We start from the raw sequence: 17353 nt of genomic DNA, 5'->3' as shown, positions 1-17353 counted from the left end.
CCAAGGAGTTTGAAAGACCTTGCTCTCAATTATCTCGACCCCAGCTAGATGGATCGAGCTGGGGAAAGGCCCACATTCACATCGCCTTTCTGTAAGGAAATCAGGGCAGAGTTACCAGTGCAGACGCTGATCAACATGGAGGAAGTCCAGAGAAGGAGACCGGCATAGAGAAACAGGTGTTTATTCAAATGGACAAGCAGCTGAGCTGAAGGCCAGCCCCTGGGCCCGGGGTCTGCAATTATAGAAGCAGCAAGAGGCAGAAGAGAAAAGGCAGCGCCAGGAAAGCAGAGGTGATGGGGCGGGGCAGGAGGCCTGAGGGGATCCTTATCACACATGTGCCCCCTCTGCTGCTTCTGAGGGCAGGGGACGTAGCTGGGAGAGGCGCGACCGGAGGTCAGAAGGCAGCTGGGTGGTAGCCTGCTTCTCCGATCTACCCCGGGCTCCAGATTGCGTTTCCACTCCAAGGACCCTGGTTTCCCAGCTGAGGTTAGTTAGACCACTCTCTTCCTCTACCCTGAATCCATGACCCGAGAGACTGAAACGAGCCCGAAAGGCACTCAAGGGTCCGGCTTCTTAAGGTCTGAGTTCCCCTCTTCACACTGAAAACAAAAAGCCTCCTTGTCTTTTCCCTTTGGGTCACAGCCTGGTGGTGGCTAGAAAGCCACTGGTTCCAAAATCGGACAAGCTCAAGCCCAGGAGGCAGAGATGAGGGGCAGAGAGGTCTAACGAGGTGAACAGTTCCAGAAACAAGAAGGAATCCTGGTTAGGTGGAGACTGAGGACTGAGCACCTGCCCTCCTTTCCACCTTGTGGGGCAGTTCCTGACAGGGCCCCTCCGCCCCACCCCCCAGAGTTCAGGGTCCCGATGTGTAAAAAAGCGAGGGGAGGAGGAGGAGATCTGCGGGGGGGAAGTAGTGGAGGTCCGTCCGAGGTCTCGCACGGGGCGATTACTGACTTCAGACGTTGGCAACCCCAGAAAAGGTAACTAAGGAAGCCCCCAGCCTGGCCGTCCTCACCTTGTGGTGTACCGGAGTACTCGCTTGCCCTGTTAGCAGTCATGTGCGGAATCAGAAAGGTGGGCGTCAGCAGGGACAGGACCCCGGGTGAGGTGCGGCAGTCTAGCTGGGAGAGGTAATGAGCCCCTGAAGCCGAGGTGGGCAGGATCAGGAGTGAAGGCCACTGAGGGGTGGGAAGCGTGGACGGCGGGGAACAGGGGAAGGGTGGTGCAGGCTGCGGCCTTTGACTTGGGCCAGTTCCCACCACGCCATGCTTAACGTCCTTTTCTGCAGTCCTGACTTGGAGGAGAACAGGGAGAGAGAAGCCAGGCCCCTGAGGTCATGGGCCCTCTCTCTGGAAGACTCCTGGAGGATTGGGCAGTGGCTGAGAAGCAGAGAGGAATGTGGTCGACCGAGGGAAACGGCGCGGCAGGGAACAGGGTGGCGACAGGAGGGACAGACTCAGTCATCCCCAGCTACTTGGCTGTAGTGATGCCCCATTCCTCCATCCAGCAATTCCCCAAGGCAAGGTCCTTCCCCTTGGGGACAGACTGGTTCAGCAGTCACTGGCCAGGCTCTTGGTACAGAGGCAGGAAGGGCAGCTCTGGGAAGGGGGCTCTCAGACGTAGTACTCCACGATCCAGGTCTATGCAGCACTGTGGGGACAGGGAGGGGACACAAGCGTCTCTCAGCGGGGAGCCCCTCTCGGGGGCCCTCCCACTTCCCACAGGCTCCCCCTACTCCTTGCTCTTCCCCCTGGCTTCCATTCGCCTGGAGCCCTGGGCTGGGGGTGGGGGTTGGGTGGGCAGTGGGATCTGGTTCTTATTTTTTGCTTGTGGGCAAATGAGAAACCTCTAAGGAAGCAAAGGTGAAATCACGACATCTCCAGGTCTTCCTCATCAGAAGCTGACCACACCTGTGCCTTTTAACCTCCTTTTCCCAGCCCTCTGGGTGAGGCCCCCAAGTGCGGGTCAAGCGCTAGCATCCTCCTTACCTTGAGAGAAAGTAGAGTCTGTAGTCCAAGACAGAACTCGGGACTCTCCACGTCTGCCGGAATCGTTTGAAAACAGAAGAGGCTGGAGGGGCCCCCAGCGGTCCTGGTGCCCTCCTGTCAATGCTCCCTGCTGTCTGCCCTCCCCCTCCCGCAGGTCTGAAGATCCAGACCCAGGGACTGGGGACACCCCGTAGGGTGCCAGCCTTTGCCCCAGCCGGGAGAGGAAGGTGGGAGAGGACGAAGAGGGCTGGGAATGAAGGGAGGACTCACCCACCACCTGGGCCGAGCAGGCCACTGTCTCCTGGCCCAGCTGTAGCTCTAGCTGCTCCACCTGGGTGGGGGGCCCAGGTGCCAGGCCCCCACCCGGGGCTTTGAGGACCTTCTTCCCTAACCTGTGATTAGGAAGCAAAGGTTATGGCCCCCACAGCCCCCAGCCCCAGCCCCAGCTCCAGCCCCTTAGTCAGCTGATACCCCTCCCCACCACACTGGGGTTCTCATCCAATAACCTGGCCCCATGTGGGGTCAAAATCCTTGTCTTTGCTATCAGAGCCCCCCTCATTTTTTAACTACAGCTTTCTTGATATATACTAGATATACCCTAAAAGTCACCCTTTTATAAATGCAGTGGTTTTTAGTGTATCATAGAGTCATACAACTACTACTATGTCATTTCAGAATATTTTTTGAATTTTTTCCACCATTCATTCTTTCGGGCTGGGCCCTTACCCCAGGCGGCTGAGGCATCCAGCAGAGATCTGGTTGTGGTGGGTGCCTGTGTCCACGGCCACCCGAAGCTCCTGGTCTCGACACTGAGAAAGAGGGTCATGGGAGACTCCATGAGCCCCCCGGGAAAATGGATCGGGCTTGGATCCTTCACCTTTCCCAGCCTTGGATGATTCCCTCTCCGAAACGAGTGAAAGGAAAGAACTGAATCTTTCCAAGTGATTTTTATGGCACTTGTCCAGTTGAGGCCACACCAGCTCTTAGAGGAAGGAATCAAAAAAGGAAGTAGAGCTGCCCGTGGTGAGTCCATACTCTTGGGAATGACTTGGCCAGAAATGGAGATCTGCTCATGGAGAGGAATTCTTGGGAAGCTGAGGGCCTGGCTTAGAGAAGTCTGGATGAGGCATAGAGGAGGGGGTGAGACCAGGCCGCCCTGCGGGGAACTTCAGATGTGGGTAAGCGCCAAGCTTACCACGGAAACGAAGACTGGTTCGCTTTCTTCTGGATATACACAGACATATAGGGTGACGATTGGATACCCCAAATGCACGTAATTTTCTCATCCCAGATGTCTGTTGAGCACCTGCTGTGTGTGAGATTTGTGGCTGGGAGGCACAGGGGTAAATGCTGAGCTTGCGCGTGAGGGAAGTGTCAGTAACTAGTGCACACTAGCGAGTGTTAAGGTCTACGAAAGGACAGGGTGTGAAGTGCCCTAGACAAGAGGGAGGAGAGGCTGTTTCCTCCTGGGGAAGTCAGAGAGGGTTTCAAGAAGGAGGGACCATATGAGGCTGTCACCTTGGAACACACGAGCTTTTTCTGAGTGTGTAGGTTGGGGGTGGGGTTGCAGGCTGCCTACATGCACGGTGGTCCATGGACATACAAGACATTGAAGAGCATTTACACATTCACATTCGAAGATTATATTTGATAAAAGGAAGGAGGAATGACCATGACAGGTGGAACAGCACGGAGAGAAGAGGCAGAGAGTAAAGAATGTACAGGATTCCATTTTTTGGTCCACGCCACGGAGAGAGGTGCCTTTTCTCCCTCCCTCCTCTCCCACCGCCCAGGGGAGAAAGGGGGCTGGCAGAAGTGAGCCAGTCCCAGGCAGGACTGTTCATGAAAGCCTGTGCCGTGGTGGGTTGGGGGGGCCTTCTCACCTTGCAGTTGACCAGAAGAGCCAGAGTCTCTGTCTTGCTGGTCTTCCTCCTGCTCTCCTGGCCGTGAATCTGGGCCTGCACCAGGGGAGACTCCCCCTGAAGCCGACTCTGGTTGCCTTCCACCAGGCGTCTCTGGATCACGCTATGCGGCTGCTGGCTCCGTCCCAAAATAAAGAAGGCAGACGGGTCTAAACCCAAGTATCCAGGCCACTCATTTCTCCCACCTGGGAGTCATCACAATGTCCCCCCTCCCAACCCCACCCCAGTCCTGCATCTCACTAGAGTAAGGAACCAGCAGGAGCATACCCAAGGATCCCAGCAGTCAGAGCGTTATAGCAGACTCAACCCCAAGATCACATCATGCCAGTTTCGGGGGACCCCAGGGGATGGCTCAGCAATGAAGAAATGGGAACAGGAGAACAGTCCATTTTAGATTAGACTGACCTATAGGTGACAGGACGTCTCAGAAACTAGTATGATTGGGGAGCTTTTATCGCCGGTCTAGAACATTATTTTTTACTTTTTTTCTGTTACCCCTTTGACCTCACCCTTCCGTGTACTGCAGATCCCAGGGTTGGTGATGTGATGAAAAAAAAAAAAAAAATCAGTAACAACAACAGAAAACAAAAGAAGTCACATCCTCAAAACTAAGATGCTTGAACTCTCCCCCACCTGAAACCACCTTTACTCTGTCTGGTCACTTCACTTCCTAAGTTCCGTCAGCTTTGTCTTCTGTATTTATCCAGTCCACCCCTGCTTTGTCTTACTGGTTTTGTTCAAGCCTCACCCCAGCTGTCTGGGTCACCAGACCACCCTCCCTAAATTCCCAAGAAACTGCCTCCAGTACTGTTTCCTCCCACATACACCTGCTCAAGGCCAGTGATGAATCTAAAACCCTCACGATTCAGAGTGTGATTCTCAGATCGGTAGCCTTAATGTCACTTGGAAGCGAGACTTAACTGAATCAGAAGCTTCCTTTTAACAAGATGCCCTGAAGATTTGTGCATATAAGTCGAAATCTGAGGAGCTCCAAAGTGAAACAAAACTAACTCTGTTACTCCTGTTTAAAATCGATCAAAGCACAGCCGCATCTTGTCGCTTACGTGATAAAGCCCAAACTTTCTTTTTTTCTTTTTTAAAGATTTTATTTATTTGACAGAGATTACAAGTAGGCAGAGAGGCAGGCAGAGAGAGAGGGGGAAGCAGGCTCCCCACTGAGCAGAGAGCCCGGGGTAGGGCTCGATCCCAGGACCCTGAGATCATGACCTGAGCCGAAGGCAGAGGCTTAACCTACTGAGCCACCCAGGCGCCCCAAGCCCAAACTTTCTAAGGTGATGCACAGCCCAGGGGACCTGGCCACTGCTTGGTCTTTAGCCTCATCCCCCACTCGGCACATCTGCTGCCCCCATGCCCCTGTTTGTACTGCTCACAGCACGCTGCTGTTTGCCTCCACACCTTGGCTCCTGCTCAGCACCCCCACACCCCGAGACTCCTCTTTGTCCTCTTTTTCTGAGCCAGCCTGGATAACTGGTTCCACATACTTTTTCAGAACTACTCTTTATTTGGGAGAGAGGTTTGTATCTAAGTCTGAAATTCCATACATATCCTGTAATTAATGTGCGGTTTGCCTCCTCCAGGAAGCCCTCTCTGACTTCTTTGTACTCTTTTTTTTTTTTTAAAGATTTTATTTATTTATTTGACAGACAGAGAGTACAAGTAGGTAGAGAAGCAGGCAGAGAAAGAGGAGGAAGCAGGCTCCCTGCTGAGCAGAGAGCCTGATGCACGGGGCTCCATCCCAGGACCCTGGGATCATGACCTGAGCGGAAGGCAGAGGCTTTAACCCACTGAGCCACCCAGGCGCCCCTTCTTTGAACTCTTTATTCTGCACACTGGGCTCAGCCCAGCACCCCTTCCCTTAGCTCCCTTTGTCATGCTTCTCACAGATGGAATTTGTGGATTTTAATTCCCCCATTAGCCTGGAGAGCCTGTGAGGTCAGGTCTTTGTATCCCAAGGCTTAGCTTTACATATAGTAGGCACTCAGTAAATGTTTGTTGAAGAATGACTGTTTCTGTCCAGGCTGCACACGTGCTTCTCCACCTGTCCTCACTTCTTGGGAACCTGGGACTGTTTCTCTGCCCTTGGTTTAATGAGGCACTTGAGGCCAGCTGCTCCTGCCAACAAGGCTGCCAGCAGGAGACCCAGCTCTGGGAAAAGGGCAGTGAACCCTGGGACTGGCCAGAAAGAGCAGCCTTGCCGTTCCCAGCTCTCCTCCCGCCTTTCCCACTAGGAGTACAGGCTTCAGGCTCCCCAGTGCTGTGCAGTTTGCTCCAGAGTTATCCTAGGGAGGGAGACAGTGGGGTCCTCCCAGGCTGCCATGTCTTCACTCCCAAAGCCACACAACGAAACTGCTTGAGATCAATCCGGGAGGTCCCGAGGCAGATCTCAGGACCCAGCCATTCTGGGATGGTAGTGTTAATAAAGCCTCTTCTCCAGGGCCAGAAATTTGTAGGATGGTCTCCAAACCATAGAGACTTTGAGGTCCTAGCCACCGGGAGCCAAAGGACCAGCTCCCCCTTTGCCCTCTTTCTCCCTATTTCTCAGCTGTGCTCGCCATGTCCGCCAGGAGGGAGCAGCTCTGAAGTTCCCTGAACTGAGATCTTGGTCTGGTCACCTTTCCTCTCTGGGAGCTGCTGGGAATCAGATGGGAATCGGTTGGCCTCTCGGCTGGGTTCCTGGAGGGGGACCGTTCGTCTAGGAGGAATCTGGTAGGGCTAGGTCAGGAAAGGGAATGAGGGGCTACGTTAGCCTCCTGGCTAACGCTGGGCTGAGACCCCTGGGGTTGACTTTGTGCTCTCAGGTTGTAGGACAGGCCTCATTTCAGATCCTCTGACGAGGAACTGGGTGAGGTTACAAGGGCTTGGAAGCCTTCCTTTCTTTGAGCTTATTTTCTCTATTAAGCTAAATGGAGTAGGAGCTGGAGGAACAATACAAATTAGACCTTTGATAGCAATTTCTATTCTCCAGGCACTCTTCGAAGCTCGTTATATGCGACTCCCACAGCAACCCAATGAGGGAGATACTACTAATTTGGTTCTCGTTTAGCAGATGAAGAAGCAAGCTCAGAGCCATTAAGCAACCTATCCAAGGTAGGAAGTGGCAGAGCCAGGATCTGAACCCAAGCAGCCTGCCTGGCTCCAAAGCCCACGGTCTTCACCACTGTCCCAGAGGGACATGAGTGTAGGCAGCTGTCCCCTGGCCCGCTCACCTCCTCATTGTTACACACACACCCTCCACATGCCCCCTCCCCTCTGAAGGCCATAGCTGCTGCATGGAGATGGAAGGAAAAGAGCCCGGAGGGGCCTGTTTCCCTACAAGGGAGTGAGAGGGTACTCAGGAGGCCAGTGGCCCAGCCAAGAGCCATACAAAACCCTGGGGCTTAGGAAAGGACAGAGGCCCTTACTGCTTCCATTGTGCAGGGAAAAGCCCAGTGAATGGCCAGAGCTGGTAGGAGAGAATCTGTTGTTTTGGGATAGGACAGAAACCACAGCCCTGAACCAGCCAGGCCTCCAGGCCCTTCCAGCAGCAAATGAGTGCTCCAGAAGGTTCCTGTGTCCTTGCAAGCCTCTTTTCCTAAATAGCACAGCTCCTCATCACCCCAGGATAAATCTTGGACTATTTGGGAGAAGCTGAGCAATGCCAGCAGGGTCTCCCGGAGCCCCCAAGCCGTGGGAACATCCCCAGTGAAGAGTCTGAGAACGGTCAGAGTGGAGCCCCTCTAGCTGGGACTAGCTCTGCCCCATTCTCAGCAAGGGAGAGGGGATCTGAAGGCTTAGGGACTGTCCTTTCCAGCCCTCCACCCGCTTCCCCAGGACAGAGGGAGGTGAAGAGGAAGGGTGGGGGAGAGGGCTGCCTCACCAAGTCCTTGGAAGTGCCGAGCCTCTTGAGGCTGTCCAGGGGGAGCAGGTCGGCAGAGTCCTTGTGCAGGAACTGGGTGGCCTGTCTGAGCCGGCGCTGCTGGCTCAGGGGGGCTCGGTCCCCCAGCGCTGCCTCCTGTCCTCTCCTCCTGGAGTCTCCCTCCTCTCTCCTGGCCTCCTGCCCGGTGCTTATGGCCCCTGCGGGGCTCGGCGAGTTTGATGAGCAGGGTGGGGGCTGCCGAGCCGTCCTTCCCTCCATCCCCTCTGCCTCCTGTGGCCCAGCCTTGCTTCCCGCCTGCCCCAGCTCCCGGGGCTGCAGCTCTCCTGAGAGGAGGGTCTCCCCGGGGGCAGAGGAAATCAATAAATAATGGGCAGGAGCGGCGGCGCCAGACACCAATTTCCAGAGATTGCAGTAGAGGGAGTGAGGCTCCGGCTGGAAAAACCCAGCGCTCCCAGAGATGGGGGGGGGGGGGGTTGGCAGGGCCTGCAGGTGGCAGGCTCCACAGCACAGCCAACTCTGGGGTCCTGATGGAGTGTTTGTGTGTGTGTGTGTGTGTGTGTGTGTGTGTGTGTGTGTGTTGTATGTGTGCGCGCGTGCATTCCTGCAAGCGCGAGGGGGTGTAAGAGTGTTGTAAACTGTCAGGGTGTCCGTGCCAGCTTGTCTGAAAACCAGTGCATGTAGGTGTGTGTGTGGGGGGGGGGTCAGCCTGCATGCTTGGTGCGTGCGTGGGATGGAGGCACATGTGCCCACGTGCATGTGCCCTCCCCTCTCCTGGGGCTGCCCCACTGCTTTCTCCCCTGGGCTTCTTTGCTGTTTGGAGGGGGGGGTGTGTGGGCCAATAACTAGGTTCAGAACAGAGAGGGGCAGCCTCAGAATGTCCTTCCCTCCTCTCCTCCCTGTCAACAGGAGAGGCTTCCCCTTTCTGGGTCTCAACCTCTCAGTGTAGCAGGTGTCCAATGTACTAGGGTTCTGGGTACTCTGGAGTCCAGAATTCTGGGGGGCAGGGCTGGCAAGAGCTGCTCTGAATCTCCCCACAAGCGGGGCCCCAGCTTCTCCCCTCCTCTTTAGGCAAGGCTGATTGAGTCCTGGTTCTTTAAGAAGCATTGTAATTCAAACACTCAGAAAGTTGTCAGGGATAACCGATACCTTTTACTGGCCACCTTGGTGAAAAAAATAACCGAACTATTAGGACTCTAGTTGAAGCACCCCCGGCACCTGTTCTCCCCAGATGAACTCTCTTCCTCAGTCTGGTGTTTCACCATTCCCAGCCTTGTCCTTTTTCTCTTTATGCACATGCGTATATATGTATCCTAACAAACACATCATTGAGCTTTGCCTGATCCATTGCATATATCCTTCTGCAATTTCTTCTTCTTCTTTTTTTTTTTGCTCAATATTTATTCAGATTTATATTTACTTATGTATTTATATTTAAATATTTATTTAAATTTATTAGAGGGATTCATCCATGAGATATGTATTGCCTTATTAATTCTCTTTAACTGCTGTATGTTATTCCTCTGTGAATACATCACGTTTAGGAAATTTAGGTTATTTTTTGTTAGATTTTGTTTTTGTTTTAAGTAGGCTCCATGCCCAGCGTGAGGCTTGAACTCATGACCCTGAGATCAAGAGTCACGTGCTCTACTGACTGAGCCAGCCAGGTGCCCCTTAGGTCATTTTTCACTTACAAACAATGGTACTAAGAATATATTTTTTCTTTATCGCATTTATTCACGTTCACAATACTATGAACACTTTTACACATACCTCCTGGGCACAGGTGTGAACATTTCTCTAGAGTACATACCTGGGTGTGGAATGGCTGGGCATCAGATACACAGCTTCTCCCCCATTAGCATAGTGCCAACTTACCCTCCAGAGTATTTATATCAGTGTGCACTCCAGTTATCAGTGTTCAGGGGTTCCTCGCCCTCCACTTCCTCCCCAGCCCTTGGAATCAAACCTTTTTCAGCCCTGGCTCATCTGTCATCAGATTTTTCTCATCAGTCTTTTATCTTCACCATCATCAAAATGCACTGGGTCAAACATCTGCTCACATGTGTTGGACACGTACAGGATGGGAACTCCAATTGAGCCCTGCTCCCTAGGGGCTCAGTCTAACCCAGATATCACCAAGACGTACACACACATTCAGACAGATGAGATTTCCAACGGCCTCCTGCAGACCTACCCTGTGTGAGGCATTCTCCCAGCCATGACAATTATATGAGGAAGAATTGCATTGTGATCCCTGTTTCTAGACAAGAGAAGTAGCTAAGTGTTATGGGTCAAATTGTGACCCCCACAAATTTGTACATGAAAGTCCCAACTCGCAGCACTTCAGAATGTACCCTTACTAGGAGATAGGGTCTTTAAAGAGAGAATCAAGTTAACATGAGGTCACTAGGGTTGGCCCTAATCCAATATGACTGTGTCCTTACTGAAAGGAAAAATTTGGGCACAGAGGTGCACACAGGAAGAACGCCACATAAACATGAAGGCTGAGAATGCATGCTGTGTAAGCCAAAGGATGACAAAGATGACAAAGATTGCCAGTATCCACCAGAAGCTAGGAGAAGGAGGGCCTGGCCAGATCCTTTTTCAGCATCTTCAGAAAGAACCAACCTTGCTGACACCTTGATCTTGGACTTCCAGCCTCCAGAACTGTGAGACAATACATTCCTGTGGTTCAAGCCATCTGGTTAGTGGTACTTATTATGGCAGTCCTGGGAAGCTAATGTACCAAGACTTAGAACTCTCACCTAACGGTCAGTTACTGCATGGCAGAGCCAGGAATCAGACCCTTGTGTTCTGTCTCCCAAGTCTTGCTCAAGATCCATCATGCAACTGTATACACTGATAGATCAGGGAGTGGCCTCCATGCTACAGCACAGGATGGGCCCAATACTGAAAGGCATCTCCTTCTAGTATCAACTTTGTTTTTGGCAGTTTGTTCCTTAGGTTTGAAAATACTTCAACAGCTTCAAGAGGTTGTGATTAATTCATTTTTTCGAAGAATAATGCTATTAAGGAACAAGAATGAGATGATTCCCGAGCACTTAGCAAAGTTGCCTCGGGCCAGGCACAACGTGGATGAGATGCCTCCAAACTCTTTGGTCCACTTCCATCTGCAGACAGAACCCCAGGGAAGCATGAACATACTTTGGTGTAGAACAGAGACTTGGAAGTTTGCATTTTGAATGGGGTGAGGTTGGGGACTGCATCACCTCATCTCCAGCTGCTCTGACAAGGCCTTTGTTGCCTGGCACTGGGAAGCACTGGTGCTCAGGGAATGCCATTCTCTGGAATGGAGCTGCAAAATAGTCAAGTTGGCCTCTGGGTTCTGTGACCCAAACTAACGCTCTCTATTCACTATCTATCTCACCATCTTGGAGTGGGACTAAGGAAAAGGTCTTTTGCCTTTTTGTGATCCTTGGTTTCTTCCCTTGCAAATTTGTTCTTTCCCCAAATTGTAGGGAGAATGGGAATGTTCTGGCAATGCAAAACTGTGAGTTCTTCTTTCTCGGGAGTTAAAGAGCTCGCCTTGATAAGAAGATGTGCCCCATGCAGTCTACTCATTCAGTGCAATCCGTATCAAAACACCGGTAGTGTTTTTCACAGAACTAGAACAAACAACCTAAAATTGGTGTGGAACCACAGAAGAAGCTGAGTAACCAAAGCAAGCTTAAAAGAAAGGCAAACCTGGAGGCATCACAATTCTAAATTTCAAGTTATATACAAAGCTGTAGTAACCAAAACAGTATGGTGCTGGCACAAAAACAGGCACGTAAATCAATGGAACAGAAGAAAGAGAATAAACCCATGCTTATATAGTCAGTTAATCTACGACAAAGGAAACAAGAACAATGGGGAAAAGCAATCTCTTAAGCAAATGGTGTTGGGAAAACTGGACAGCAACATGCAAAAGAATGAAATTGGACCACTTTCTTTTATCAGACACAAACATAAACTCAAAATGAATTAAAAACATAAATGTAAGACCTGAAATCATAAAAATTCTAGAAGAAAATATAGGCAGTAAACTCATGGACATTGACCTTAGCAACACTTTTGTGGATCTGACTCCAAAGGCAAGGGAAACAAAAGCAAAAATAAACAATTGTGACTACAGCAAAATAAAGAGCTTCCACACAGCAAAGGAAACCATCAGAAAACAAAAAGGCAATCTACTGAATGGGAGAAGATATTTTTAAGTGATATATCTGGTAAGGGGCTAATATTCAGAATATATAAAGAACTCACACAACTCAATACCAAACCCCCCCCAATAATCTGATTTGAGCAGAGAACCTGAATAGGCATTTTCCCAAAGAAGACATACAAGGCATACATGGCCAACAGACACATGAAAAGATGCTCAACATCACTCATCATCAGGGAAACACAAATCAAAATCACAATGAGATACTACCTCAGACCAGTGAGAACAGAGTGCTGGTGAGGTGCTGGCAAGGATGCAGAGAAAGGGGAACCCGCTTGCACAGTTGGTGGGAACGCAAACTGGTGCAGCCACTCTGGAAACAGCATGGAGATTCCTCAGAAAACTAAAGCTAGAGCTATCCGATGATCCAGTAATTCTACTTTTAGGTATTTACCTACAGAAAATGAAAACACTAATTTGAAAAGATATATATGCCCTTCTGTATATTTCAGCTCCAGTTACAATAGCCAAATAATGGAAGGGACCCAAGTGTCCATCCATAAATGAATAAAGAAGATGTAGTGTACACACGTGTGCATGCACACGCACACACACACAGTGGAATACTACTCAGCCATACAAAGGGTGAACTCTTGCCATGTGCAACAACATGGATGGACCTGGAAGGTATCATGCTAAGTTGAAATAATTCGGATGGAGAAAGACAAATGCCACATGATTTCACTTATAGGTGGAATCTAAGAAAAAGGAATAAACAAAAAGCAGAAACAGATCCATAAGTACAGAGAAAAAACTGATGGTTGCAGGAGGGGAGGTAGAGGGGATTAAGAGGTACAAGCTTCTAGCTATAAAATAAGTAAGTCATGGGGCATCTCAGTGGCTCAGCGGGTTAAAGTCTCTGTCTTTGGCTCGGGTCATGATCCCAGGGTCCTGGGACCCAGCCCCGCATCGGGCTCTCTGCTCAGCAGGGAGCCTGTTTCCACCTCTCTCTCTCTGCCTGCCTCTCAGCCTACTTGTGATCTCTGTCTGTCAAATAAATAAAATCTTTTAAAAATATAAATAAATAAATAAGTCATGAAGGTGAAAACTACAGCCTAGGGAATATAATCATTAATATTGTAATAACTTTGTAGGGTGACTGATGGTGACTACACTTATCGTGACAAGCACTGCCTAATGTATATAATTGTCAAGTCACTATATAATACATCTGGAACTAATATCATATGTTAAATATATTTTGACTTAAAAGAAGAAAATCTAGGCTTGTCTAACTCTAAACAAAACAAAACAAAACAAAACAGATGGAGAAATGCCAGGGAATGTTCTGAGGCCAGTTTGTATCCTCAGCTGGGTGGTCTGTGTCTTTGCCAATAACTTACCTCACTTCCCTCCCCTGGTCATTTTTTTTTTTTAAGTTTATTTATTTTTAGGACTCTCTATACCCAATGTGGGGCCCAACCCCAGGATCAAGAATCATGTACTCTTCTGATTAGCCAGCCAGACATCCATCCCTGGTCATTTTTAAACCTGAATTTTACAGAACTCAACAAACTAATTCATTAACAAGGAGTAAATACATTGAACTCTAACGATGAGACACAGGAAGAAAACTTCCAGGAGCACTACTGAGGAAGATTAAATCAGTCTTCCACTGTCAGGAATACAAATGGAGATTTTCCCTTCCAAGACACTTGGAAAATATCTCTCATTTTTTTCATCTTGTGGTTCACATAGATGTTGAAGTGAATGGATCCAAATTCAGAAATTTCATGAGAAAAAAAAGGAAGCACGAGATTCAGCTGCCTCACTGCATTGGTTCTCTTCTAAGTTATAGCAAGTTTTCCTTTCATTCAGTAAAAAAAGGATTTATTGAGCACTTACTATGTGTCAGACTCTGGGGTAGGCTCTGGGCGTGCAATGGTGAACGGGATGAAAGACCCGCTCTCATGAAGTTCACATTCTAAGGAGGAAAGCAGACCGTGAACAACTACATTTATAATGTCAGGTAGTGGTAAGTGCTGAAGAAAAATAAAGCAGGATGAGAAGAGAGAGAGCCGTGGGGGTCAGGTTGTGGGTAGATGATGCCAGTGCTTGTCCGCACACATACCCAGACGGGGTAGAGCTGCACCTCTCCATCCCCTCTGTCTGGCCGGTGACCAGCTCCTCAGGTGACCAGTCACTTGGACCAGGAAGACGCGCTGGGGTTAACAGCGTTGTCTCCTGCTATAGAGAGAATGAAGTTACCTCATCTACTCCAGGATGGAACCCTCTTCCTGGCTCTCCTTGGCACAGTGCTCCTCCCACCTGGGTTAATAAGCCACCAAACGCTAATCCGACAGACCTGAGAGGGCCGGGATTCCCTCTACTGGAAGAGTACACAGAACACTTGCTGTGAGTTCTAGAACAGCCAGAGGACTATGGTTTTTGTATTTCTAGTGACGAGGAAGGCGGAGAAAACATAAGGTTTTCTTGATCTTCATGCTCACTGGCCCTGGATCTTGTAGAGAACTTTCTGCCTTTAGATGAAACCAGACCATACGTTATACTTGCCGTTAGGTATCCAACAGTCATTAGCGAGTCTAGATTTGTGCTGGTCAGGAAAGAAGTCACCAGCTATAGATGGCTATTGGCCATTTGGGATGCGGCTAAAGAGACCTCTGTCGTACATGTAAACTGTATACCAGGGTTTGAAAACAATACAAGAAACGATGTGAAATACTTCCATTTTTTGTACAAAGTTTACATTATTTTAAGTTGATAATATTTTGGATCTATTCTATTAAATAAAATATGTCATAAAGATGGGTATTTGGGGGCCGCCTGGGTAGCTCAGTGGGTTAAGCCTCTGCCTTCGGCTCAGGTAGTGATCTCAGGGTCCTGGGATCGAGCCCTGCATCAGGCTCCTTGCTCAGTGGGGAGTCTGCTTCTCTCTCTCTCTGCCTGCCACTCCCCCTGCTTGTGCTCTCTCTCTCTGACAAATAAATCAATAAAATCTTTGTTAAAAAAACGAACTTCACAGTTTTTTACTTTTTTACGTTTTATTTTTTTAAAATTTCTAATTTTTTTTATTTCTTTATTTGAGAGAGAGAAAGAGAGTGAGAGTGCAGGGTGGTGAGGAGAAGCAGAGGGAGAGAGAGAGTTTCAAGAAGACCCTGAGCCGATCTTGGGCCACAAGCAGGTCTCAATCGCATGACCCTGAGATCACAACCTGATCCAAAGAGTCAGAAGTTCAACCAACTGAGCCACCCAGGCACCCCAACTTTTTACCTTTTTAATAGGACAACTAACAAGTTTAAAGTCATATACGGGCCTATTATATTTCTACTGGATGACACTGGTCTAAATAGATTCACAACTTGTTTCCTTGAACCTGATATAATCAATGTCAGCAGCTCTCGCCTATTTCAGGAAGTTCTTCTTTATATCTACTCTAAAGCCCTGTAGCTGTTATTCAGAAGCCCTGTCCAAGCCTCAGTGGAGATGGCCATGAACTGGTTCCCACCATTCCCACCATCCTTGCGATAAGCTTTCATGCCTCTAAATACACGTCTTCTTTTTAACCTTTTTTCTTCAGGGCTGAGTAATGCCGATTCTCATCTCTGACGGCAGGGATGGGGAGGAGAGCTCCTTTGGCACAGTGGAATCACCCAGACATTGCACTGCCACATAAGGAAATTCCCAGAATATTCTTCATAGAATGGGTTATTCAGAGCTAGACAAACAGCTCCCTTGAGCCCATGGAAGGTGAAGGGCAGCCAGTTCTATTTCGGGCCTTCTCCTCTGGCCCTGTCAGATCTGCTGAGCACAGGAATGAAGTTGTTTTCCAGAATTCTCCTGTCCGGCAAGGGTCCCAGGAAGTCTGTGCCAATTTTGAAATTTATCACCCTACCTCTACTCCAAAAATTACCAGACTATGGCAACGTTTTCTATTTGACACTTGGATGATCTTTTCCTGTTTTACGGATGGTAAGACCAAGGCACAGAAAATTCTGAAACAAGATGGAACACGGTGTTTTGAACTCAGACAAAGCTTGGTCAAGTATTCCAACTCGGTCATTAGCAGGTGACTCTGAGTGACGTGTTTTAAGTTTTGGAATCTACTGCCTCTCCTGGGAAAATGGGAAGACATGTAATTTGTAGAATTTCTGTGAAATTTAAATGAGAGGCAGAATAGCAAACTGGTTAAGAGCTCCCTGTGCCTCAGTTTACTCCTCTCTAAAGTGGAGATTCTGGTGGGATCTATCTCCTAGTGTTGTGAGATTTAAATGGGGTGATTCTTGGAATGTTCTCAAAACATTGCCTAGCACGTAATGAGAGCTGAGTAAATATTTGTTGTTATTTGGGAACTGTACGTGCAAATACACACAAGTGTGCTTGCACACACACATGCACACTCCTAGATGCCTCTCCCCTTTGCTCCCATGTTACAGCTGGACTGGTTATCTCTGATATTATTTCTCACACTATTTTTACTTACTTGTCCACCTTCCCACCAGCTCCTAGGCTTTCTGAAGGTGGGTCTTTTTTTTTTTTTCCCTGTCTTTTCTCTCTCTTCTTACCCAAAATTAGTTGAACGAATGGGTCAGCAGGACTCCCGTGGATGCAGGAGGAGGAGGAGACATGCCGATATTAACCCATCTACCTAGGTGATGAGACCCTAGAACAACCCATTGAGTTCCCCACCTGAACTTGACGGCAGACTCCGACCAACACCCTGAGCGCTCACTCCAGACCCCAGTCTACTCATTCCCCTTTTCCTACTTGCCAATTCCTCTCACCTGCTGGGCTCCGTGTCAAAATCTGGATACCACAAATGCCCTCAGAGGATCTGACAAGGCTGCCCTGTGCCTCCACCCATGCTCAATCTCGTTGCTTCAGAGAATCCTGCTTTGCCTTTCCTCTGGCTTCAGCACTTCTCCTCCTCCCTCCTGTGTTTACCTGCTTTCCTTCCTGCTTCCGTTTTCCATCATTTTCCTCTCTCTCCTCCCCGAGGCTTTGGGCCGGCTCTCAGCTCCCCTGGCCATGACCTCCAGAGAAGTCATGGACTATTCACCAGGAGCCATGTATGATAGCTTGGGTCCACATTCAGTGAACATCCAGGCAGAATGGTGGTGGACGAAGGGGAACCACCCGGCGAAACCTTGACCTTTGGCCTGGAACGAGGGCAAGATACAACAGCGTGGCGGCCTGTGTGAGGTTCTGTCCTGAGACCTTCAGAGACTGTCGCTTGAGATTACCATGAGAGGGGGGACTCTATGAATGGCCACCGAAACCACTAATTATCATAATAAATTGGAAGAAGCAACTGTTTGTGTTATAAATAAGTAAATGTGTGTGGTTCAGTGGACAGTATACGGAGGAGAGGGCTTGCAAAAGG

At 49.3% G+C, this 17353-nt stretch overlaps 1 protein-coding gene across 1 annotated transcript; it reads right to left on the bottom strand.

Annotated features, from left to right (window-relative positions):
* Window positions 1-165: 165 nt before the first annotated feature.
* Window positions 166-8306, bottom strand: NRIP2 (nuclear receptor interacting protein 2). Its single transcript, XM_032349137.1, has 6 exons — window positions 7788-8306; window positions 3872-4024; window positions 2715-2797; window positions 2259-2380; window positions 1989-2041; window positions 166-1650 (listed from the first exon to the last, which is right to left on the bottom strand). Exons 1-6 carry the CDS (start codon window positions 8043-8045, stop codon window positions 1558-1560), a joined length of 762 nt encoding a protein of 253 aa, XP_032205028.1. The 5' UTR covers window positions 8046-8306; the 3' UTR covers window positions 166-1557.
* Between the last annotated feature and the right edge of the window lie 9047 nt (window positions 8307-17353).

This window comes from Mustela erminea, chromosome 6 (genome assembly GCF_009829155.1).
Source record: "Mustela erminea isolate mMusErm1 chromosome 6, mMusErm1.Pri, whole genome shotgun sequence".
NCBI classification, from domain to species: domain Eukaryota; kingdom Metazoa; phylum Chordata; class Mammalia; order Carnivora; family Mustelidae; genus Mustela; species Mustela erminea.
The sequence above is the reverse complement of the archived record's forward strand: the minus strand, read 5'-3'. Positions and strand labels throughout refer to the sequence as shown.

What these genes read in the sequence shown, in the direction of transcription:
- NRIP2 (XM_032349137.1), bottom strand. Translation starts at nt 8,045, where the DNA reads ATGGAGGGAAGGACGGCTCGGCAGCCCCCACCCTGCTCATCAAACTCG. An exon ending in GGATGCCTCAGCCGCCTGGG is followed by an intron (nt 2,381 to 2,714) that starts GTAAGGGCCCAG and finishes TCCTAATCACAG; the next exon opens with GTTAGGGAAGAAGGTCCTCA. An exon ending in AGACTCTACTTTCTCTCAAG is followed by an intron (nt 1,651 to 1,988) that starts GTAAGGAGGATG and finishes CTGTCCCCACAG; the next exon opens with TGCTGCATAGACCTGGATCG.